The 23,656-nt window shown below is 33.8% G+C and overlaps 3 protein-coding genes across 4 annotated transcripts; 2 read left to right on the top strand and 1 right to left on the bottom strand.

Moving 5' to 3' along the window:
• Nucleotides 1-4,477: 4,477 nt before the first annotated feature.
• LOC110804723 (F-box protein SKIP22-like) lies at nt 4,478-6,680 on the bottom strand. The gene has a single exon (XM_022010338.2). It carries the CDS (start codon nt 6,586-6,588, stop codon nt 4,912-4,914), a length of 1,677 nt encoding a protein of 558 aa, XP_021866030.2. The 5' UTR covers nt 6,589-6,680; the 3' UTR covers nt 4,478-4,911.
• Nucleotides 6,681-10,024: 3,344 nt separating this feature from the next.
• On the top strand, nt 10,025-17,068 carry LOC110804482 (endo-1,4-beta-xylanase 5-like). The gene is made up of 9 exons (XM_056843255.1): nt 10,025-10,222; nt 10,337-10,432; nt 11,394-11,440; nt 11,825-12,047; nt 12,641-12,804; nt 13,155-13,253; nt 14,043-14,446; nt 15,500-15,878; nt 16,498-17,068. The coding sequence occupies exons 2-9, from the start codon at nt 10,366-10,368 to the stop codon at nt 16,837-16,839; spliced, it is 1,725 nt and encodes a 574-aa protein (XP_056699233.1). The 5' UTR covers nt 10,025-10,222; nt 10,337-10,365; the 3' UTR covers nt 16,840-17,068.
• Nucleotides 17,069-17,360: 292 nt separating this feature from the next.
• LOC110804731 (probable zinc metallopeptidase EGY3, chloroplastic) lies at nt 17,361-22,776 on the top strand. Of its 2 annotated transcripts, XM_022010345.2 has the most exons (6): nt 17,363-18,063; nt 18,312-18,509; nt 19,630-19,854; nt 20,254-20,492; nt 21,198-21,352; nt 22,150-22,776. In XM_022010345.2, exons 1-6 carry the CDS (start codon nt 17,545-17,547, stop codon nt 22,377-22,379), a joined length of 1,566 nt encoding a protein of 521 aa, XP_021866037.2. In that variant the 5' UTR covers nt 17,363-17,544; the 3' UTR covers nt 22,380-22,776. The 2 variants fall into 2 exon arrangements, with proteins under 2 accessions (XP_056699234.1, XP_021866037.2); XM_056843256.1 differs by lacking the exon at nt 19,630-19,854 and having other exon boundaries at nt 17,361-18,063.
• Nucleotides 22,777-23,656: the final 880 nt, after the last annotated feature.

Raw genomic sequence — 23,656 nt, 5'->3', positions numbered from 1 at the left:
GGTGTTACTTATACATTGTATTCACCGTTACTTTTGTTTTTGTTTTACTGCAGTTTCTTGAATTTCATGTTAGAGGTTGCTTGTATAGACGAGTGTTACTTGATACTCTATGCTGGTGTTACTTATACATTGTATTCGTCGTTATTTTTCTTATTTTATTGCAGTTTCATGTAAAAGGTTCCTTGTATAGACTAGTGTTACTTGACTTTCTATGATGATGTTACTTGTACGTTGTATTCGCTGTTATTTTCTTGTGTTTACTACATTTTCTTGAATTTCATGTTCGAGGTTCCTTGAATAGACTGGTGTTACTTGACCTTTTATGCTGATGTTATTTTTAGTTATTGCATTTTCTTCAATTTCATGTTAGAGGTTCCTTGTATAAATTGGTGTTACTTGAATTTCTATGCTCATGTTACTTATATATACCTTGTATTCGCGGTTATTTTTTTTTGTTTTATTGCGTTTTCTTCAATTTCATGTTAGAGTTTCTTTGTATAAACTGATGTTACTTTATTTTCTATGTTGATGATACTTTATTTTCTATATGTTAGAGTTTCTTTATTTTATGCCTTCAAACGCGTTGGGTTTATTTATAAGTGTGAATATGTCACACCATCAACTTGATGGTGTGGCTGGTCTCATATAAGACTTGATCGAGGATGATTAAGAGTGCAAGTTTTTTTTAGAAGTTCGTCTTATATATAACACCTTCATATATAAAGTTTTTACGATGCCGATTTATAGAGATTTCAAATATTTCTCCACGTATCGATATTTATTATATTTTATAATATGCGGTTAGATTAGAAAAATGTCACCAAACTAGATTATTCTAGAAAAAATCATTGTAGAAAGCAATTTGTAAGAGGTCGATCAAGTGGTACACCTCATGTTTCTCAACCAATCAAAAAAAATAAAATAAACCAAACTCCTTTAATTTATTAATTCAATAAAACATACTTGTCTCTCCTCCTACTATGTCTAAACCGGTAATTATTTTAAAAGATATCAAATTCACCCACAAAGTAAAATCTCCTATTTTTGCTTTTAATCAAAATATTTTGACTTTAATTATCATCAATTTAAAAGTAAACATGTTTTTTATTTATTTAAAAGTAAACATGTCTCTACTGCTTTGCAGTATTTTAAAAAATTATATATATATAAAAAAAACACTTACTTTTATATGCTTCTTTTAGCAACAAAAATAAATCAAACACAAGATATGTGAAAGTGCCAAAATTAAAACGTTGCATTCAATTGCTATTAATGTACGTACCGTACTCTTCTCACGTTTAATGGGGATTAACGATCAACTCTCATATGGTCATACTTCATAAATCATACTCGTAAATTATTACGAGTAGTGTAGAATAGATTTAGGCTAAGTAAATCAATAATTAACAAAGTGTTCAATAGTAAATTATTACACGTAAACTTAAATAAAAAATAAAAATCTAAAGTCCTAATTAATCTAAATTCTAAACCATAAAGTATGATCGAGGAAGGTTGGAATAAGATGAACGCCGTTGATAAGCCACCGCCGCCGGAGATGTTGCCGAAGTAATGGCTACGTAGATGAACACCAGAAATCGTAGAACCAAAACAAATATTGCAAAACCAAAAGTTATTTCGATGATTATATCCCAATGTGGTGTAAAATTTGGAAAATTTATGAAAAAACCAAAAAGTATAGCAATTAAAACCAAAAGGCCTCCAGTTGCACCTATACCAACAATCACCACTTTTTCTTCAATTGCCATCCCAATAGTTTGAGCAATTTTTGCGATATTGATATTCTTTCTATACGTTCAAATAGTCACGTTTATAGTGTAACTAGACTTTCTATTAAATTGTTACGTTAAAATAAAACTTCTATATATATCAACTGCTATATTTTATATATTAGATTAAATTGATTTTTTTTTTTTTGAATTGAATTTCATTTGAGATTTATTTTTTAATTATTATAGTGTTTGATTTTGGATGAAATTGTATATAAGAAATATTAATAATTATTTAATAAAAATATTTACGTGGCACCTAATTATTTATGTACGTGGCATTCGACTTTTTAATTCAAAAATAATTTTGAAGTCTTATTTTTCATTGGCGGAAACCATTAGATTTCCTACGTGGCGCTCTAATATATAAGAAATATTAATAATTATTTAATAAAAATATTTACGTGGCACCTAATTATTTATCTACGTGGCATTCGACTTTTTAATTCAAAAATAATTTTGAAGTCTTATTTTTCATTGGCGGAAACCATTAGATTTCCTACGTGGCGCTCTAATATTGAATTAATGTTTGATTTTGGATTGAATTTTATTTTAGATTAATGTTTGATTTTGGATGAATTTTATTTTAGATTTATTTTTTAATTATTAGAACGTTTGATTTTGGATGGAATTGTATATATTAGTAATTAATTAATTAATTTAAATATCTATGTGGCACCTAATTAATTATCTACGTGACACTCGATTTTTTTAATTCAAAAATAAATTAGAAATCTTATTTTTCATTGGTCGACACCATTAGTAATCCTAGGTGGCGCTCTAATAGTTCAGCAAATATGCCTCCTTTATATATGTATATATTAGATTTATAACTTATAAGTACTTGTATCTTGTATGTACTTAAGATTTAAAACCGAACTAAATTATTCGTATTTGCCAAGCTCTAAAACCAATTGCACTAAGATTCTAAGAATTCTAAACCATGTAGGATAAAGTGTTTGAAACGAAGTCTACAACACATGTCCTAGCTAGGCCTGGTTATCGGGCGGGGCGGGTCAGGGTCGGTGCGGGTCAAAAGAGGGTCGGGTATTGAAAGGGTCATTTTTAGAGGGTCGATAATGGGCGGGTCAAAAGCGGGTCGCGGATCAATAGCGGGTCATTATTGGGCGGGTCAATAAACGAGCAATGAAAAATGAAAAACAAAAGAGCCATGTGCAAGTACAAGTAAATACGAAGCTATGCATGTAATTTTTTGTATCATTACTATTTTTATTTTCAAACTAATTGTAGTATAAGTTTGACCCTATAATAACCCTGTCCAATAAAGGCCCGCCCTGCCCAATAAAAGCCCTATTAACTTGACCCTAACCCTATATCCATTGGACTACCCTGTCCAATAACCAGGTCTAGTCCTAGCTAGTAAATAGTAATCCTAGTAATAATAGTTCCGGTTCGAAATCTTGGGATTCTTTTGGGGTATTCGGATACGGAGTATGGATATACTGGGATGAATACCTGTAACGTAGACCTATCAAAAGCCGAGCCGGGCCGAGCTAGGACCAAGACCTTAAAAATCAGCCCATTATGCTAGGTTGGGCCGGGCCAAGTTTCGGGCCTATTATGCATGCTAGAAACCTGCTACTCAGGCCAAAATAGTGGATTTTATGGGTTATTTTCAGATCGGGCCAAATTTATAACTAAAAGTGTAATTTTACGTTGCCCAAAACCCGTAAAAAAAAAATTAAAATTCAGGCCAGACAAGCCCAACTCGGAATACAAGCCTAAAAATTCTGCCCAAACCCTCTAATTTTTGGGTCGGGCTGAGCCGGGCCAGCGACCGGGCTCAAGTTGATCAGCTCCACTGCAATGTGAACTCTAAATCTTGGGGAGGGCCCTTGAAAGCCGTAGACGCCCAAATAAATTTCCCCTACTAGAGGTTTGCTTAGTTGCTCATGGATCTTGAGTTCTTGACTCTTGAGTAGATTTCATGGACATTGGACTTATGTGATTTGCGTTAAATACATCCAAGAGCATGCTAGTTAATTTATATAATAATGGATCATTTTATGTGATACAAAGATTAAGATTTACAACAAAAATGGTGTACACAATTGCGTTTGATTTACTAGTACTCGTAAATTGCAGTTTGATCAGCTAAAGTTAATTACAATTAAACAAACTGCATTTTGGTAAATATAAAGGTTTCATTCCACCAAACTAATCGTTTATATACAACCAAGCAGAAACACAAAGCAAAACTAAACTGTATTTTGTTCAATTAACCCACCTGCACATTCTAAGAAAACAAAACTGCTAAGCCAATGAGTATTTCTATGAATTTTCAAGCAATTGCATAAAACTTTGCTGCAGAAATATTCAACCAGATCTGACCTAAGATTAAAAACAAAAACAAAAGGTCTTGTGCGCACAAGGTGTACAATAAATTTATTGTACACCAAGATAACTTTAACCCTTTTTTTTGTAACTTTAACCTAGTTTTGATCAACTTTTATATTAGTAAAAAAAAATTAATAGATAAATATTTTAAAGGGTTAAATGATTAATTTTATACATTATTAGTTAGTTTGAAGAAATAAGTTTTACTAAAATGAAAAAATTTATCCTAAAAAATAGATAACTTTTACATATATATGCTTAACTTTTAAGCATTTTGAGTTAACTTTTACTCCGGTGTACAATATTTATTGTATACCCATTGTAAATAAGAATTTGTGAAACCAAAACTACCTGCCGATTTTTATTTCCAAGCCTTAAAAAGTAAACGAATCAGCAGTGAAAATTTCACACCAGTTTGGAAACAACATGACATAAAAACATGACATAAAACAAGTAGTGCTATGCATACTAACTGAGCAATGCTAACAAACTTAGGTGATGTTTTGTTGCACTTGGGAAGTTATATTTCCCTTTTAGTACTCTTGTTTGGTTGAGCATAGAAACTTTGAATTCCCATGGGAAATTTCACTTCCTACGCATATGTCAACCAAGCAACCTCTTTGCTCTAAGAATCTTCACTTCCTAAGAAATAAAACTTCCCATGCATTAGAATGTCAACCAAACAAGCCCTTACAGCAAGCTAAATGACTCAAATTTCACCTGATCGATTCAGCAGGAAAAAGGGCTTCTTCTGCTCCGATCCAGCTTAAATACCAAACCCTCCCAGGTCACAATTCCGCCTGAAAACCCTACGACCTGGAAGTTGAGGTAAACCGAAAGTTGGTAAACGATCATAATCTCCACCAATTACGAAAGGAGACCCGAGAAAACTCGGATCCCTTCGACCTGGAAATAAAGGCCTAAAATGGGAAGGCTCTCTGAACTGCAATGGCCTACAAATCCTCTTCCTCTTTTGCCTAATCTCCCAAACAGAAGAAAACTTCGCCTTCCATTGACATTCCCTTTGTGATGATGTTGCAGCATTTCCAAACTCTTGCTCGTACTTCAGTTTCCACAGATCATTATTTGAAGCAACAAATCGTAATTCTGAACAAACACATTCAACTCTAGCAACATCTACAGCAGGAAGGGACTCCAATATCTTAAGTTTGAGCTCCGTGGGAAGGCGCATGAAGCAAGGTGGAGGAACTACTCCTACACTTTCGCAAAGGTCGATTAGAAGGGGATATGAAAGTCCATCTTTGACAATCTTCCAAAACACAAAAATCTCTTGATTTGAAGTATTATCATTATCACCCCTTTTCGAGATAAGACTCAAAGGTGGGAGAAACCGAGATTCATCCAAGCACACTCGGTGGACCCCGAATCCTTTCTTTGGCAAAGAACCATAGATATTCATAAACTTTCCCATGGTTTGAAACTTCAAAATAACAGTCTCAACAACAACCTCAGACTTTGAAACTTCTAAACTTTCACCAGGATATTCATAAACTTTCCCATGGTGTGGGAGAGTGTAATGCAAAGTCATACCAAAAGATAAAGAGTGCCACTCCTCAGGAAGATGAAAGCCATCGATTTTTGTACCCGAAACCGGGTTATATCCCACAAAACCAGCTTCTAACAGAACAGCATGGACAGCAATCACCAGGAGTTTATGATCACCATCATTAGCAGTTGCATCTCCTACCTCCTTCACAAACACCTTCTTCAAAAAACTAGGGACCAAAAACCTGTAATTTCTGTTAATTACACACTCATCATCAACCTCCATTTCATCATCCCCCTCAACTAAGTCAATTGATTCTTTCACATTAGAATCACTTGATTTCAAGGAAAGTTCCCCCTGGGAATCCACCAACTCTCGAGTTTGAGAGTTCGGACCAACCAATTCATCAAATTTAGATGATTCAGTCATCTGGGTATTCCCTAAACTTTCACTATGATCACTAGGGTTACTCAAATTCGAGGTTTTTTCCATCTGGGCATCGATTAAATCCCTAAATTCAACACTAGGAATATTATTCAATTCATCCAATTTACCAGATTCTACTTTTTGGGTATTCACCAATTCAACATCATCATTAGTAGTACTAATTCCCGGGGAATTTTGTAATTGGGAATGCGATAAATTAGGGATTTGAGATGAGAATGCAGAAGGGTTTGTAGTAAAATAGATAAGATCACCTGAAGCAACGCCGAGAGATTGAATAGAATCTTCTGGAGAAGAAGATCCGCAAAGCTCCTCCTTTCTGTTGAGGGATAAGCCCAGATTCTGTTGCAGAGCAGAAGATGAGGATGGAGACGAAGAAGAAGGGAAGAGTTTGAGGATGATGGATTCCTTAAGTTGTTGAAGATTAAACGAATTGGGTACTTCAATTTTGTGAGTTTCTTTGGATTCTAATGATCTTATCCTCAGTTTCATGGTTTCTTGCTGGGAGAGAGAATGAGATATTCCTGGTTTCGTATGGGAGAAATTAAGATGCTAGAACCAAAATACCCAAAGTCGGTTCTTTTTGCTTTGTTTGTCTTCCTTATCCCTTAACTTACAAAGAGAAACTCCCTCGGAAGTGTCAAATCGGATTAACGGATCGGGTTTGGATCGAATTTATCGAGTTTGTGTTGGAAAGGATTCATTTGTGTTGTAAATGGGTCGGATTATATCGGGTTGGAACTTTAAGGATTGTTAATAGATTTAGCCGAATTATAATGGGTTGGGGGTTTATATCTGGCCGGACTAATATCGGATCGGATTAATCGAGTCGGATTGAAACGGATTTAACAGGGTTACAACAGATTTAAGCTAATCTTTAACATAAGACCATCTTAAGGCTCTGTTCTATTGAACTTATTTTGACAGAATTTATATTATCTGGACTTAATTAAACTTAATTTATCTGGAAAAAACTTATTTTATTTAAAATAAACTTATTTGTTTGTGAAAATATATGCAAAAAAACTTAATTTTGCTGAACTTATATTATCTGAACTTAACTGAACATATTTGAACTTATTTTGTCTGAAATAAGTCGAATTAAGTCGAACATAACAAAGCCTAACTTTTCATCGTGGATGGTGTAAGAAAAACATTAATGAAAGAAGTGTATCAAATTACCAATAAAGCACGACAACATTATTAAACCATATTAGTCATGAAATATGTCACTTGTTTTGCATTTGGGCAACAATCGTAGAAGGACATCATCTCAGATGAAGAACAGGGCCGGTCCTAGGGCAGGGCATAAGGGGCCGTCGCCCTAGGCCCCATGGAAAAAGCCCAAATATCACTTTAGCCAATTAAGTTATAAAATAAAAAACATACCCTGCACAATTGTACATGAAGAACAATGTAGCCCAGTGGTTTGTTCCAGTGATTTGGTACGCACATCAACCTGTAACGCAGGTTCGATTCCCACGAAGTGGGCAATATTAACAGTTTTTTATCTAATTTGTTTGTTTCTTACTTTCTTTTTTGCGCAAGAACGACAAAATATATTAGAGGCCTTAGCCTTAAACGTCGACTTCCAGCAATATAGCAATTATTTTTTTCTCTAATTTGTTTGTTTCATACTTCTTTCACCTCGTGATTTTTTTTTTTTCCGTTTTTGTTATTTCTCATTGCTAACTACTGCAATTATATTATATTACCCGATTTAAATCAATATGATCACCAAAAACAAAGCCATGTAAAATCCTTATAATCCTTATTTTTTTGTTTTAATTTGGAATTTAGAAGAAAAAAATTGAGTTTTTATTTATTTCAACCTCCTTGCTAAAGCTCTTAGATGGTCCACTACTACATCATTGTTGTTTCATTTTTAAATTTAAGTATCCCTTCCTATTTTATAATAGTGTAAATTTTTTTTGGTAGTTTAGTTAGATATAGAAAGTAGTATTAAGTTTTAAAAAGCGAATACGAATGATTTACATCATTTTTCAATATAAAAAGTACATTATATCTACGAACAACTTTTTTATCCCTGTACCTTTAAAAGTACAGGCCTCAAATTTTTATTTCGCCCAAGGGCCACCAAAAAGTCAGGGACGGCCTTGATGAAGAACATATGCTTCTACAATCCACAATTGTTTTGTAAATTGATCAAGCTTACATTATTGACGGATCATTGCATTTGTGATTGGAAAGTTGTCTAGTTTCACTACTACGTATTTAACAAGGGAAAAAGGTCTTTTAATGCTTTCACAAAGTCCCAAAACCTTTTTCAAAATGAAAATACCTGATATGTTTTGACAATCCGTGGACTATGGACCATGGTGCACATAGAGCATGGCGCACCATGTGCATCAAAATAACACATGTGCATAAACAAAAGAACATGACACTACGACAAAAGAACATGCAGTATAATTTTTTACTTTTTTGTTATAAAAAATCACAATTTATTAAAAATATAAAAAAAATATATGTCCATGTTCTTTTTACGTAAACGGATGTTCTTTTAATTATATACTAATGTTCTTACGGTGCACCATGCTTTATGTGCACCATGGTCCACCTTCTAAATTGCGTGTTTTGATGCATATGAAATTCTCTAATTAAGAATCTCAAAGAACTTGGATCAGGAAAATCCATCTTAACTCGAGATGCGAAAACGAGTTTTACATATAGGAATAGCAACATGTAATATTTACCCTTTTGATTAATCTAGTCGATTAATAAACACACTCGTTTACGCCTTAGGAACCAGTATTAGACGACAATTAGAAATAGAATTTGCACAAGTGTAAAATCTCAATTATAAAGTTCGTGATTTTTCTTAACTAAAAGTAATTTATCCAAGTTGTTATATGTTGTGGGGTACCTTGTAGTAGTATTTGTTAGTTCTTTTCTTATTAGGAAAGGGTTGCGGTGAATATGATATATGAATACGGAGTATATTTTTAAATTCAAATGAAGAGGGAAGCTCTAATATCTATTACTATATACTAAAAGAGACACCAGGAATGACACGTGTCAATTCCTGATGCGATTTTTTCCCGCCAAAAACCACTCTTCCAAAAAAATTAAGTGTATCTGTTTTATTTTATTTTATTCTCTACCTTTTTTATAAACTTTTTATATATGGAAATTAAATTTAGGTTATAAATTATGGCAATAATAGATACGACGTAATAATAATTATTCTAAATTGGTAATTTTTTAGTCAAATCGTTATATTAATAATGAAAAATATATCACTTAATATTTTGGTAAAATTACCATATTAGCATTTTAAATATGCACATTAGATGAATAAATTTAAACGAGTATGTTATAAATGTTATAATATGCAGTAATTTGGAAGATAATCAGTTAAATATTTTGTGAAAAAAATTATCAAAATCCGTGTGTGCACGGGACATAATCTAGTGATATGACTATTTTATTAACAAAAGTTTATCTTTAAGAGCATGTTTAGTATAAAGTTGTTAAGTATGCAAATGAAATCACATAACTATTTCCATTTCTAATGTTTGATTAGAGAGGAGCAGACGACTAGACGAGCAGTAACATAATTCATTTCCTAAGGGTAACCACAATTTCCAATATATTTGATAAAAGTGATTTATTTCCTAAGTTATGAAATACTTACCAAATAACTAATAATAGCAATGGTTAACAATACTTTTTCGGCATTTCTCCCTTACTATTTATGTGCGGCTATTCCATTTATTTACCTAAATTTATACGAAACATGCACTACTTTTAGGGATTCATTACCAATTCACCATGGTCCATGAAAAAACAATGAACTAAAAATAGAATGTAATATCTTTTGATACGATTTCTATCCAGTTGCTGATATATTTCCTTGCATATAAGATATGCCCCTTTTCCATTATTCCTTTAAATAATATTTGAATTTTATTATTAAAATAAACAAATAAACATATTATTGGCTTATTGCCTTTTCTTTTTAAAAGCAAAGGCAATAATAATAATAATATTTATAAACAGTGCTTCTTCTCTATATAGTCTATTGTGTTCAATTCATAATATTTGTTTTTTTAGGGGAAATTCATAATATTGGTTTTTTTTATAGGGGAATTTCATAATATTGGTAAGTCTCCTTAATCTTACAATATTAACATTTTCCCCCTGTTTTTTTTAAAAAATAAATTTCTCGTTAATTATTTTTATCCATAATATATATTTATTGTTTAAAATCATGCAGGCCAGTTTGTTTGCAGTAAATATTCTAAAATGAAGATTGACCGAGGAGGAAATGCGCACGTAGTAATGTTTCTATCATCTTTATTTGTTTTTGGAGGTAAGTTGTCTCAATTGTTGTTTTAGACTTTTAGACATATTAAATTTTCCATTCGCGGGTAGGTAAAGTTAGGCCTGGGATGGGTCGGGCCAGCATGCTTGCTATTGTTTGAGCCCAACACAAAATTGGTCTAGCACAACATGAGCCCGTTGTAAAACCGACACGATACGTGAGCCAGTGCTATGGGACACGGGTCGTGTATGAAAATCATTTTAGAAAGTTGACACGAGTACGACGGACTGACCAGCACGTCGGCACCCTTTTTTTTAAGCAATTAACATAAAAATCTTTAAATTGATAAGGGAGCTTACTAGTACGAGACGATCCAACCCAACACGGAACGTGAGACGAGCCGTATATCAGCTTCATTTATGAAAGAGAGACATGAGCCCTACACGACACGAATTTCCCTTGTTCCTTTCTAGGCACGACCTGTTAGGGCCCGACACATAAGCCTACACGACCCGACTTGTGCACAACTTAATTCTCGTGCAAGAAATGTGAATTTTTTTGTTGTTTATTTTATTTATTCATTTGTTATGAAAGTATCTTTCGTTGTAAAAAAATAGCCCGACGTTTTAACGGGCTCGACATATAGGCCTACGCAACCTGACTCGTGTCTAACTCTATGAGTAGGATCCGTCTGTTCTTCATTGTTAAAGCTAGATTAGTTTTTTTTTTCTTTTTTTAAATTTTATTTTAACGAGAAGATTAGCCTTAAAATTGAGGGGAATACATTAAACCTTGAAATTGAGGGGAACACATTAACGTTATCAATGAGGTTTTCGCCTCTGTGCCACTGCCATATATGTCATAGCCTCACAGGTTCGCATTTTTGTATTATCTTTGTGACTTATTTACATTAAAAAAATATAAAATATAAGAACTTGTGTAACCTTGTTTACTGAATTGTTTATATATTAGTCATTTTCTCTTGACTCTTGTCTCGTTGGACTATCAGGAATTGTGGTAGATGCAATATCATACGATCATACTGCTATTATTCGTGTAAGTTTTTCGATCACCACCTCTGATATAAGGCAAGTTCATCTACGAGTATTTTGATATAAGGCAAGTTCATTAGGAGTATTTTGACATAAGGCTGATTATTATATGTACTTGAATCACATGATATTGACATAATCTAATAATTTAGTCAAACTAAGTGACATGTTTGATTTTACACGGTCTCTAAAGTTTACTTTGACTATTAATATCTCCAGTTATGTATGATAATCTTAACATGTCGATAACATGCTTTTTTTTTTTTTTGGTAATAATATCTCATCTAACAAGATTAATAGTTGTTTATTGATTAAAAAATAAGGTAAACATTAAAAATTCGGCTTTGTAAAGTCAAATATGGCACTAAATTTGATTTGAATTTTGTAGTGCTTGGCAAATCCTCCTAAGCCTCAGTATAAGGGGGGAATAGTTGTGAACCCAGAAATGAATGATGGTTTAAGAGGGTGGACAGTTTATGGAGGGGTAAAAATTGAGCATAGAGTGTCACCAAAAGGAAACAACTTCATCGTGGCTCATAGTAGGACAAACCCTTATGGCAGTGTATCCCAGAAGGTCTCCTTAGACAAGGATAAACTTTACACATTTTCCGGTACGTCTCTTGTCAACTTCTACAAATCCATCATCTTATATTTTAATATATGTTTATGATAACTGTTAAATACGGGTATGGGCTTCACCCGTCATCAAGAGATAGAGTCCACTTAACAAGACCGTAAGATGTTCAACCTTAAAACCATATGGAAATAAGGGGAGTAGCCCCTTGACATTTTTAAGTGATTAACTCTCTTCTCTTTTGTCAAAGTGGACCATCACACGTGATGTTTCATGGGTCAGATCTTAACAATAACTACTCGTATTGTAGTTAGTACAATACTTTTCATCTTTCTTTTTTTTCTTTCCTCATGGAGTATATGTACATTTTCGATACTTGAATTCGAAATCTATCGACTTTGATATCTTCTATTTTTCTTTTAATGTAAAATGAATTCATTAATAAAATATCATACAATCGAATTTAACAAATACGAAATACATAACAAATTAAATAAAAAAAGAGGTATTCCTCATCATAACTACCATCGTTGGGTTGATATCTCAAAGAAAAATAATTCGTCCAAAGAAATTTATTTTCTTTTATAATTTAATTTATTTACTTCATTTTTTTATTTCTTTTCTACAAAGCTTGGATACAAGTAAGTGGGAGAAAAAGTACAGTACAAGCAATTTTCAAGAGTAATGATGGATACAAGCCAGCTGGTTCAGTTGAGGCCCAAGTAGGATGTTGGTCCATGCTTAAGGGTGGCATCACTGTTGGGTCTTCAGGCCCAGCTGAATTTTATTTTCAGGTAAAACATCATATTTCACATGTGCCTTATTTTCCAACATTTAGGCCTTGTTCTGTTCACCTTATTTCCTTTTATTTCAGGAAAATAAGTTCAGATAAGGTTAGTTAAGTTCAGATATGTTCAGATAAGATAAGTTCAGGAAAAATAAGGGTTGGTCAAGTACAATTTACAACTAAAATAAGTTTTGATAAGTTCTAATAAGTTCATATAAGTTCAGATAAGATAAGTTCAGGAAAAATAAGTGGAAATCAGGTGAATAGAACACAGCTTTAACCCAAACTTATAATTATATGTGGCATGTCACACCATCAATTGATAATTTACTCTACTATGTTCTCTCTCTCTTTCAGACCAATGATACGTCGGTTGATATATGGGTTGATAGCGTTTCACTACAACCATTCACCCAAGAAGAATGGAGATCTCATCAAGATCAAAACACCGAGAAGGTTCGAAGTATCTTCATGACGTACTAGTCTTATTATATACTATATCCGTTTCAAAATGATCTTTTCACTTTCGTTTTAGTCTGTTTTTATGTCTTAATTACATCGTGCTTTTATACTATTTATGGACAATGAAAATTTACTATCTTACCCTCTTATCCCATAACATTTACAACTTTTCATCCAATTCCTCTTCCTTTGTTCATTTTTTTCCTACATCCACCTACTTTTTTACACTCTTACTTTATTTAATCTATATTTTACTATACTCCCTCTGTTCTTGAATATTAGTCCCTTTTGAAATCTTGACACTATTCACAATTGAAGAGAATCTTCCAATTTCTTTCCAATACGTACTTCAAAACATATTTACGTTTAAATATTGAGTTGAAACGAGTTGAAAAGTCAAAGCAGAACTAATATTTAAAAATAGAACTAATATTTAAAAACGGAGGGAGTACCCACCTTTTTACACACTCTTCCATTTATGTCTTAATATTTGTGTAAATAGTACATGTAAATATCAGTATGAAACATAGGTAGTATGTATCATATGATTTCTCTTACTTTATTCATTTTTTTCCTTAATTCACCCATTTTTTTTACATTCTTACTCTTACTCTTACTTTTACTTAATCTATATTTTATTATATCCACCCCCTTTTCACACACTCTTCCATTTCTGTCTTAATATTTATACAAATAGTAACTGTAAGCATCATTATGAAAGTATATATCATATGATTTCTTAAATATTGATCAATAATAGCAATTTTGTTACAACTTTTGTAGGTTAGAAAGTCTATGGTTAAACTCCAAGTTGTAAACTCAAAAGGGAAGCCGATTCCTCATGCAAACATCTCAATTACCCTAAAGAATGCAAACTTTCCTTTTGGTGCTTCAATCAACCAAAACATAGTGAATAATGTAGCATACCAAAACTGGTTTACCTCAAGGTTCACAGTCACTACATTTGAGAATGAGATGAAGTGGTATAGTACGGAAACTAGTCAAGGCAAAGAGGACTACTCTAAAGCCGATTCCATGCTTGATTTTGCAACCAAACATGGGATATTAGTTCGTGGTCACAACATCTTTTGGGAAGACCCAAAGTACCAAATGGGATGGGTCAATAATTTATCCCCAAATGACCTCCAAGTAGCCACTGATAGGAGACTCAACTCAGTAGTTTCGAGGTATGTACAATGTTCTATCTAAGTCAAATATATAGGGTAAGATACAGAGGTGGACACAAACTGAATTGTTCGTGAACAGTTCGGTTAAAGTTCGATTCGTTTACGAATGAATCAGGGTAGCTAGAGAGACAAGGGTGGACACGAACTGAACTGTTTGTGAACAGTTTGGAATGAATCGGATCGGTTAAAGTTCGATTCGTTTGCGAATTAGGATAGAGGCAGGGGGTGGACATGCACAAATTGATCTGCTTGTGAACAGTTTGTAATCAATTCAGTTAAAGTTCGGTTCGTTTACAAATGAGTCGAGCTTGAGCTCGAAAATATAGTTTGATTAATTAACGGGTTTACAAGTTGTACTCAAACATTACTTTACATAGTTTGGCTCGAAAGCTCGCGAACCTTATCAAATACTAGAAAAAAATATATAATTTATATAAAAAAATAATCTAATTTTAGAATAAATTGACTTTTTCGCATCATTGGGAGCTAAAATGAACTTCTTTAATTATATTATTTAACGTACTATAAAGTGTATTATATCTAGCTCTCTATTAATTTTAACTTCGTTCCTTTACATTCTTACTCTTGAATCTTAGAACCAAGATTACTAATTCCAACATATGATATCAATCACATACATTCTTAATTATAATTAGTTATAGTTGATTGCATTTAATCATTTAACACTATATATTCGTAAGATATATTTTTTTAACTTTTTACCAACAATCTCGTTAAGGTAATTATATAAGTAGAGCTCGGAAAATAGTTTGGCTTGAACTATTATCAAGCCAATTTGAATGGAGCTCGATCTCGAACTGTAAATCCAGGAATCGAGCCGAACTCAACCTCAAATTGAAGTTTGAACCGAGCCCAAATCCAAACTCGCTCGAGCTTAATATAATAATATACAAATAGCTAAACCAACCAAACTTTGTTAATGTTCGGCTCGGATCGTGGCCACCCGTAGGTAGAGTATTATTCTCCTAATTAAAAACTCTTAATAATTAAGTATTTGGTTAACTTATTATTATCTTTTAACTGTCCTGGCAGGTATGCAGGAAAGGTGATAGCATGGGATGTTAACAATGAGAACTTACATTTTAATTACTTTGAAAGCAAGCTTGGTGCAAATATTACTGATATCTTCTTCCAAAAAACGGGTCAACTTGATAAACACGCAACATTGTTTATGAATGACTATAACACAATAGAGGAACAAGGGGATGCTGACTCTTCTCCTTCAAGATATCTCCAAAAGCTTAAAGAGTTATATAGTTACCTTGGTGGTGCGGTTAAACTTGGAATTGGGCTTGAGAGTCATTTTACTGTCCCAAATATTCCATATGTGAGATCAACTCTTGACATTCTTGCTGCTTCTAGATTACCTATTTGGATTACTGAGCTTGATGTTAAAAGGGGAGATAATCAGGTAACGGATATTCTCTCTGTCCCTTTTTGTTTACCCCATTTGTCATTTTATTTCGTCCTTAAAAGGTTGCACCGTTTACTATAAATTAAAGCTGCTCAACATGGGCCTGGCCCGACCCGGCCCTAAAATTATCGGGTTTTGGACAAAAGATTACAGACCGATTTCCAGCTTGGCCAAGCCCGAACTTTTTAAAAAATTTGCGAGCTTTGGGCAACACAAAACAACATATTTAGTTTTAAATTTGTCCCAGCCCAAAATTGTCCCGAAAAGCCCGCTATTTTTCGCCCGAAATAGCGGATTTTGGGGACACAAAATTGTCTCAAAACTTGGCCCGACCCGACATAATAGACAGATTTTTATGTCCTCGGCCCTACCCGAACCCCCCTCCCCGGTCGGCCTTTTGATCAGGTCTACTATAAATGTTACCGAGACCGCAATCATTGTCACAATAATGTTTCATCGTGTGATTTCTCTGGTAAGAACCAAAACATCGTGTAACATTGAAATAACCAGCTAGCTCATCTAGCAAGGCAAGTAAAAAAAGGCGAACATTAGTTTGCCTAATAATAAATATCTGTTACAACTTACAACGTAACGTGGCATATTTATTGTTTTGTAGATATTGTACTTTGAACAAATACTTAGGGAAGTACATTCCCACCCGGGAGTACAAGGCATTGTTATGTGGGGACCATGGTCACCCCAAGGCGAACAATGTTACAATTTGTGTCTGGTAGATCCAAACTTTAAAAACTTACCGGCAGGGGATGTTGTAGACAAGGTGTTGAAAGAATGGGGACGCCACAACAAAGAGGTGGTTGCAACCACTGATGCCGAGGGTTTCGTCAACCTTTCACTCTTACATGGTGATTTTGGGGTTACATTACAACACCAGAAAAATTCCCAAAGTTTTAAGGTGGATGCTCGATATTCAGGCCAAACAATAAAGATTATTGCTTAAACTCCACTATAAGAACTAGATCATCTAGATTATTGCTTATGATTCTTTTCAAAGATCATTTCGAATAATAGTAACTATTGTTGCTAATGGGATTTGTACTTTGGAAGCCTAGGGAGTAATAGAGTTGTTATTTATTATTCATAACATTTAAGCTTATTTTGTATATTTAAAATGGTACTATGTAATCTTTGATTCATATTTATAAATATACAAAATTTCATTAGACCAATTCCTTGTCAAATAGTTCTACTTTAAAATCAAATACGAAGTAATTCTGTTATACTTCGTATTAATTATAAATTAGTAAATTACACTCCTTAATGAATAATATAATAGTATATTCTAATTAAATAGTTACACTTTATTATCGTATTCTGGACAAATGGTTATTACTTAAAATTCTTCCAAATTGACATAATTACAATTTAGCACATAACTCTTCAACCAAAAAAAATAAAAGAAAATAAAGAATTATGCACATATCCTCCTCATTTTTCCCTCTCCAATTGAAATTCAAAGACCAAACACACTTCTTTTTGTCATGACTATGAAATCACCATCCACCTGTGAAACTCACTGAAACTTCTCCAACTTTCCAGACTCAATCAACCAAACCCAGAAAATTCCCCAAAATCAACCCTTCAAATTCCACTCTTTCTTCTCCAATGTCCAAATTCAATCTTTCTTCCTCAATCACAAATTTCAATGGCAACCCTCTTCATTTCTCCACCTTCCTCATCATGGGTCTCCAACAAAACTCAAAAACTCGCATCTTTTTCTTCCAATTCTCACTTCCACCACCCAGTTACTCTCTCCTCCTATTCCAAACCCTCAAAACCTAGAAAACTGCGTTTCTCTCAGCAAGACGAGGGGGAGAGAGAGAGTTCTTCTGTAGTTGTTGTGGATGAAAAATCGAAAAATGACGAAGATACCCAGAATGGAGTTGAGGAGAGAGAAGAAGTAGATGATGAGCAGAAGCAGCAGGAATTGGACTGGAAAAATGATGCAGAATTCAAGAAATTTATGGGGAATCCGTCAATTGAAGCTGCAATTAAGTTGGAGAAGAAAAGGGCGGATAGGAAGCTTAAAGAGCTTGATGATGAGAGCAAGAGTGATAATCCAATTGTTGGGGTTTTCAATCGAATTGCTCCTGAGAATTTGTTGAGAGAGAAAGAGACTTTGGAGAAAGTTGAACAAGCTTTTAAAGCCCTTGATCTTAACAAGGTCAGTTTATTTATTTATTGCTTAATTCTGAATGCTGGTGTAATACAGTAATTTCCAACTATCTTTGCTGGTCACATGAATATGTATATATGACTGTTAGTGTACTTAGTGATATTGCTTTGTTAATGGTCTAAAACGATCATATATGAAACAGATGAAGTAAAAGGAAACCCAATTTGAGATGAAGACTTTTCTTGATCCATTTGGTGCTTAAAGGTAATGAATCTGTATGATTTTATGATTTTCAGTTGAAGAATGGCTTTGGATTTGACACATTCTTTGCCACGGATGTCCGAAGATTTGGGGATGGAGGTATTTTCATAGGGAATTTGAGGAAGCCTATCGAAGAAGTCATGCCAAAATTGGAGAAGAAACTCTCTGAGGCAGCTGGGACTGAAGTAGTGGTATGGTTTATGGAAGAGAAGAAGGATGATATTACAAAACAGGTATACTAATGCTTAGTTTACTCTGATCACCTCTTAGTGTACTGTACTGTATAGTGACTTTTATGTCTCATATGCTACATTCATACTAAAAGTTTCCTTCATCACTCTCCTTGATTCAAATGAAGCTTTTAGCGTACGTGATGAGATCTCTGATAGTCATGAAAGTGCTGAATTTGGCAATGGAAAGCTGAATTTGTTAGTGTACGAACGTGCATAGATTGGTCAGAAATGACTGAGAATATCTGATGGTAGTGGCATGATTACTCTCATGAATACTTGATATAGGTAGGGGTGTAAATGAGCCGAGCCGAGCCGAGCTTTACCCTGTTCATGTTCATGTTCATTTAACTTATGCGAGCTCGAGCCCGAGCCCGAGCTTTTAACCGAGCTCAAAAATTTGTTCAAGCTCGGTTCGTTTAAAATATTTTGTGTTCGCGAACTGTTCGTGAACGGCTCATTTATTAATCGAGCTGAGTTTATAAACGAGCTTTCTTAAACGAGCTTTAGAGTATAACCACTTGAAAATCTAACAAATTATAATTATATCTAATAATAAAGATTAAAGTATACATTACTTTATTTGATAAACAAACTAATAATTTAGAAAGAGTCAAAGAGCAATAATTTAGCAATTAAAATTTTATTTCAAAATATTTTTATTCTATTATAGATTCCAAAAGTCAAAAACATGATTTTTATTTATATTTGAAAAATGTATATATGGTAAAATATGATACATAACATAACTAGATGAACTTGTTCACGAACATAAATGAACGAGTTGTTCATGAACATAAATGAACAAGTTGTTCATGAACTTAAATGAACGAGCATACATATGTTCATGTTCAAGCTCGTTTATTAAGCGAGCTTCAAAAGTTGTTCAAGCTCGGCTCGTTTAGTAAATGAACGAACATGAACGAGTTTTAAACGAGCCCGAGCCCGAGTAGTTTATTGACCGGCTCGGCTCATTTACACCCCTAGATATAGGGAAGGATTTATATTAGGGGCATGAAAAGTTGAAACGGCCATTTGGAGAAGCTAATAATTGAATAATCCGCATGAAACTTGTGTCGTTTTTTCCATCCTGGTGAAGCTTACCTGTTGTTCTTTTATTTAGGTCTGTTTGGTTCAACCAAAGTCAGAAATCGATCTTCAGTTTGAATCGACTAATCTGAGCACTCCTTGGGGCTATCTTAGTGCAATAGCCTTGGGTGTTACAACTTTTGGAACAATTGCTTTGACAAGTGGTTTCTTTGTCAAGCCTGGTGCAACATTCGATGACTACCTGGCTAACGTTGTACCTCTTTTTGGTGGGTTTCTGACCATTTTGGGCGTATCTGAGGTCAGTCATCTCATGCATTTGGCTTCTATGAATTGATTTAACCGTGCTTGTTATAGTTAAAACACCCCATATTATGAGGGGGCTTGGATTAGGTGGCTTTTGCCATACTGTTTGGGTTCATTGAGTTTTATGTGAAGCACATAGCAAATTAGATGCATTTGTATTATAGTTATCTGTGCTCACGTATCTTTGTTGCACTTTGGGTCTCTAAACAAAGAGCTTACATCATTGTTGATCATTTCTTTCAGATGTCCTTGTTCCTAGGTTCATGTTGTTATAACTATAAGGAAGAGTGATAATACCCTGTGTTAATTGTTAAATGGAAGAAGTAGTTGCTTTCTTATTATTCCTTTTTTAAAATACAAAACTCAGGTACATTCTCTGATATTGTGTCTGCAGATTGTCACAAGGTTGACAGCAAATCGGTATGGGGTAAAGCTAAGCCCGTCATTTCTTGTTCCATCGAATTGGACGGGGTGTTTGGGAGTAATGAATAACTACGAGTCCCTACTCCCTAGTAAGAAGGCTCTTTTTGATATTCCTGTTGCTCGTACAGCCAGTGCATACTTGACCTCTCTGGCGCTTGCAGTTGTTGCCTTTGCATCAGATGGCAGCTTCAATGGAGGTGATAATGCACTGTAAGGTTCCCTTACTATATTCTAGAATTACTTCCCGTTTACAATGCCCCAGTTCCCTGTATTTTATATTTCAAAGCTGTTGCTATGAAGTATGAACTAACATAGCTTTGGCATCATAAATGGCATTATAAGGAAGAAGATGATATTTGATTAACAAAGTGAAATTACAGGAAAGTGTAAAGATATTCAAGCATTCAAGAGGCTTGACTCTCTCCCAATGAACTCTTAAAAGTTCAACCAATTCATTCAACAATATTCCACATAACCCTCCTACAGTCCTACTCAAATAAGCTATATATGTAGTACTTATTCCCTAACTAATCCCCTTAACTTATTCCAAGAACTAACTTATAAAGCTATTTCCTAAACTACCCTTCTCCATAATATCAGTTCATTGCAGCTGTCTAATCAGTTGGGTGATCCAGATTAGCAGGTTCCTTCAACCATGTTCAAAAACATATCGTATTAAGATAGAGATAGTGTGTGGTAGTAAATACTGAGTAGTACCTTTTGTTTTTTCTGTATGTCTTAGCAAGAAACCTATCCTCACTAAACACTATCGTGATAGGTTCTGAAGAATTCTTTAAAATTTGGTACTGAAATTCATTTATGCCCATATTCAACACGGAACAACCTTGGATATATCTATCAAACTTTTTGTTATTCTAATGCTAAAATTGCTTCCCCCGTCTTCTATATATGCAGGTTTGTAAGGCCTCAATTTTTTGAGAACAACCCTTTGTTTTCTTTCATCCAATACGTAATTGGACCTTATGCTGATGATCTTGGAAACGTGTTGCCTTATGCGGTGGAAGGAGTGGGTGTACCAGTTGACCCCCTTGCCTTTGCTGGGCTTTTAGGTTGGTCTCCTCGCTTGCTGTTTAGTCTTAACACAGACAAGTAACTGCATTTTTTTTTTCCATTTATCTCAAGCTGACATTCGCTTTTAGACACAGCCGTACTAAGAATACTCATTAATCTGCAAGAAGAGAAAAGGTATACAAAATTATTACAATAATAAGTGAAATTTATCGAAACAAGGATAAATTTAACACGAGTAAGACAAAATGGCTAACACGTTTACCTCCTAACAGAACAAAAATTAAATAATCAAAGTACTTCCTACGTTTCATAAAATTTGCAAACCTTTTAGTTTTGCCACTATTCATACACCAACTTTGACCATATATTTTTACTAATTAATTAAAAACAAATGTTAACGAGTAAAATGTCGTTGAATTGATTTCATTATATACTTTTATAATATTAACTTTTAAGATTTTTTAGAAAAAGATAATTAGAGATAATTATGGCAAACGTGCTAGTCAACTTGTAATTTATTTTTGAAACAGAGGAAGTACTCCGTATATGCTTTATCTCTCTTCAGGCCTTATTATTTCATCTTAACTTTACCTGTATGAAGGGAATTTTGTCTATTCATAGTGTTAGCCTGTTAGGTACTTAATATGGCAGGAATTTGGAGTTATTTTCAACCAAAAAGCCGAAAATAATTCTAGTACACTAGTATTGCAAACTACAGCATATAAAAGGGTGATTTTAGCTGTATTTCTCTATTACGAAACAAGTTTCAATTATTCAAACACCATATCATTATTCACGTATGATTCTGACTATGCATTTACGGATTTACCCTTAGGGATGGTGGTGACGTCTCTGAACTTGTTACCTTGTGGAAAACTTGAAGGGGGTAGGATAGCACAGGCCATGTTTGGCAGGAACACTGCCACATTGCTCTCATTTGCAACTTCTCTGTTACTTGGTATTGGTGGTTTAAGTGGAAGTGTTATCTGTCTTTCATGGGGATTGTTTGCTACCTTCTTTCGTGGAGGAGAAGAAAATCCTGCCAAAGATGAGATAACTCCGTAAGGTGATGATCGATATGCTTGGGGTGTCGTCCTCTTCCTTATATGCTTCCTGACTCTCTTCCCAAACGGAGGTGGGACCTTCTCAAGCTCCTTCTTCACAGGACCATTTTTCAGAGGCGACTTGTAAATTATTGTAAATTAGGGTAATGTAGTTTGATGTTGAATTACTTGTATATTGCTTGTTCTTGATTAAAATTACTTTCATGTATTTATTATTATTATACTTTTTTTTTCTCCATCCAAAATCTTGTAAGTTGAAGGATTTTGGAGGCTTTTTTTTGCTACTTTATGTCCAGTGAAAAATGGAGATGGAGATTGAAGTGTATCATCTCACAGATATTGCATTTTCTTTTCTAGTCTGTAAATTACCGGCACAAAGTAAAGCTCGAATTGAAGAACTTTGGAGTATGGAGGTTGTAATTTGAGAAATCAAACTTATGAACATAAGCAGTCAGCAAAATGGAAAAGACTGTGTTCTTGGTGTAGATGTATTTTCAGAACCAGAGGAAATATCAGTACTGTACTACTGCTGCTATAATAAGATCATTTGTTGCAACAATTATGTAAATTTTGGTCAGTATAATGTTATGCTTCCTTTAGTTGTTGAAACAAGAGCAGAACTATTATTGTCATTGTGTAGTCTTATTTCGATTTTTTTACTCATTCTATTACAAGACTTTGTAGTGTGAAAAGTCAATTGAAAGTTATGAGGTTGATGATATACCATGCCCAACTTATTCGACCTAAAAATCAGACAACATCCGAAGAGATTTGAGAAGAAAATAATTCACAAATTCAAAATTCAATCCACGTGGGCATAATGATTTTGCACAAAATATTTTCCGAGTATGTCTGATTCGTAGTCGACAGGTGACATGATTTGAGTCATTTGACAGCTCTATCTAACTTAATGGCAAGTTGGCAATTCTAGTTTGACACAATAGCAATAGTATTCTTGTCTTCTTGATCATGTAGATTATGTGAGTAATTCTCTAACACCTAAGGAAAAGTTCACTTCTTGGCTCGACCGAAAGATGGGGAGAGGTTTATTTTTCTTTTATATTCAACAATACATTCAAGTTTCGCAAAACCTAACGAAAATTGTTTAGAGTACATGATTCTTATTTTTCAGTTCAGTTTTGATTTTACTCGTGGTTATTAACTTACTGTGTGAATTCGTGATTATATTAAATGTTCATATTACATATTAATATAAAAAGGGGCACTACAATACACAAGTAACATACACTTTATTATTAGTGGTAAATATCGGTGCAC

The sequence above is a fragment of the Spinacia oleracea genome, chromosome 4 (assembly GCF_020520425.1).
Source record: "Spinacia oleracea cultivar Varoflay chromosome 4, BTI_SOV_V1, whole genome shotgun sequence".
NCBI lineage: Eukaryota > Viridiplantae > Streptophyta > Magnoliopsida > Caryophyllales > Amaranthaceae > Spinacia > Spinacia oleracea.
Note: the sequence above shows the minus strand (reverse complement) of the source record. Positions and strands in the feature narration are given on the sequence as shown.

Coding starts and splice junctions, on each gene's coding strand:
- LOC110804723 (XM_022010338.2), bottom strand. CDS start 6,588: ATGAAACTGAGGATAAGATCATTAGAATCCAAAGAAACTCACAAAATT.
- LOC110804482 (XM_056843255.1), top strand. CDS start 10,366: ATGAAGATTGACCGAGGAGGAAATGCGCACGTAGTAATGTTTCTATCA. Junction 14,447..15,499: donor CTCAACTCAGTAGTTTCGAG/GTATGTACAATG, acceptor CTGTCCTGGCAG/GTATGCAGGAAAGGTGATAG. Junction 15,879..16,497: donor TTAAAAGGGGAGATAATCAG/GTAACGGATATT, acceptor ATTGTTTTGTAG/ATATTGTACTTTGAACAAAT.
- LOC110804731 (XM_022010345.2), top strand. CDS start 17,545: ATGGCAACCCTCTTCATTTCTCCACCTTCCTCATCATGGGTCTCCAAC. Junction 18,064..18,311: donor AAGCCCTTGATCTTAACAAG/GTCAGTTTATTT, acceptor TATGATTTTCAG/TTGAAGAATGGCTTTGGATT. Junction 19,855..20,253: donor CCATTTTGGGCGTATCTGAG/GTCAGTCATCTC, acceptor TTGTGTCTGCAG/ATTGTCACAAGGTTGACAGC.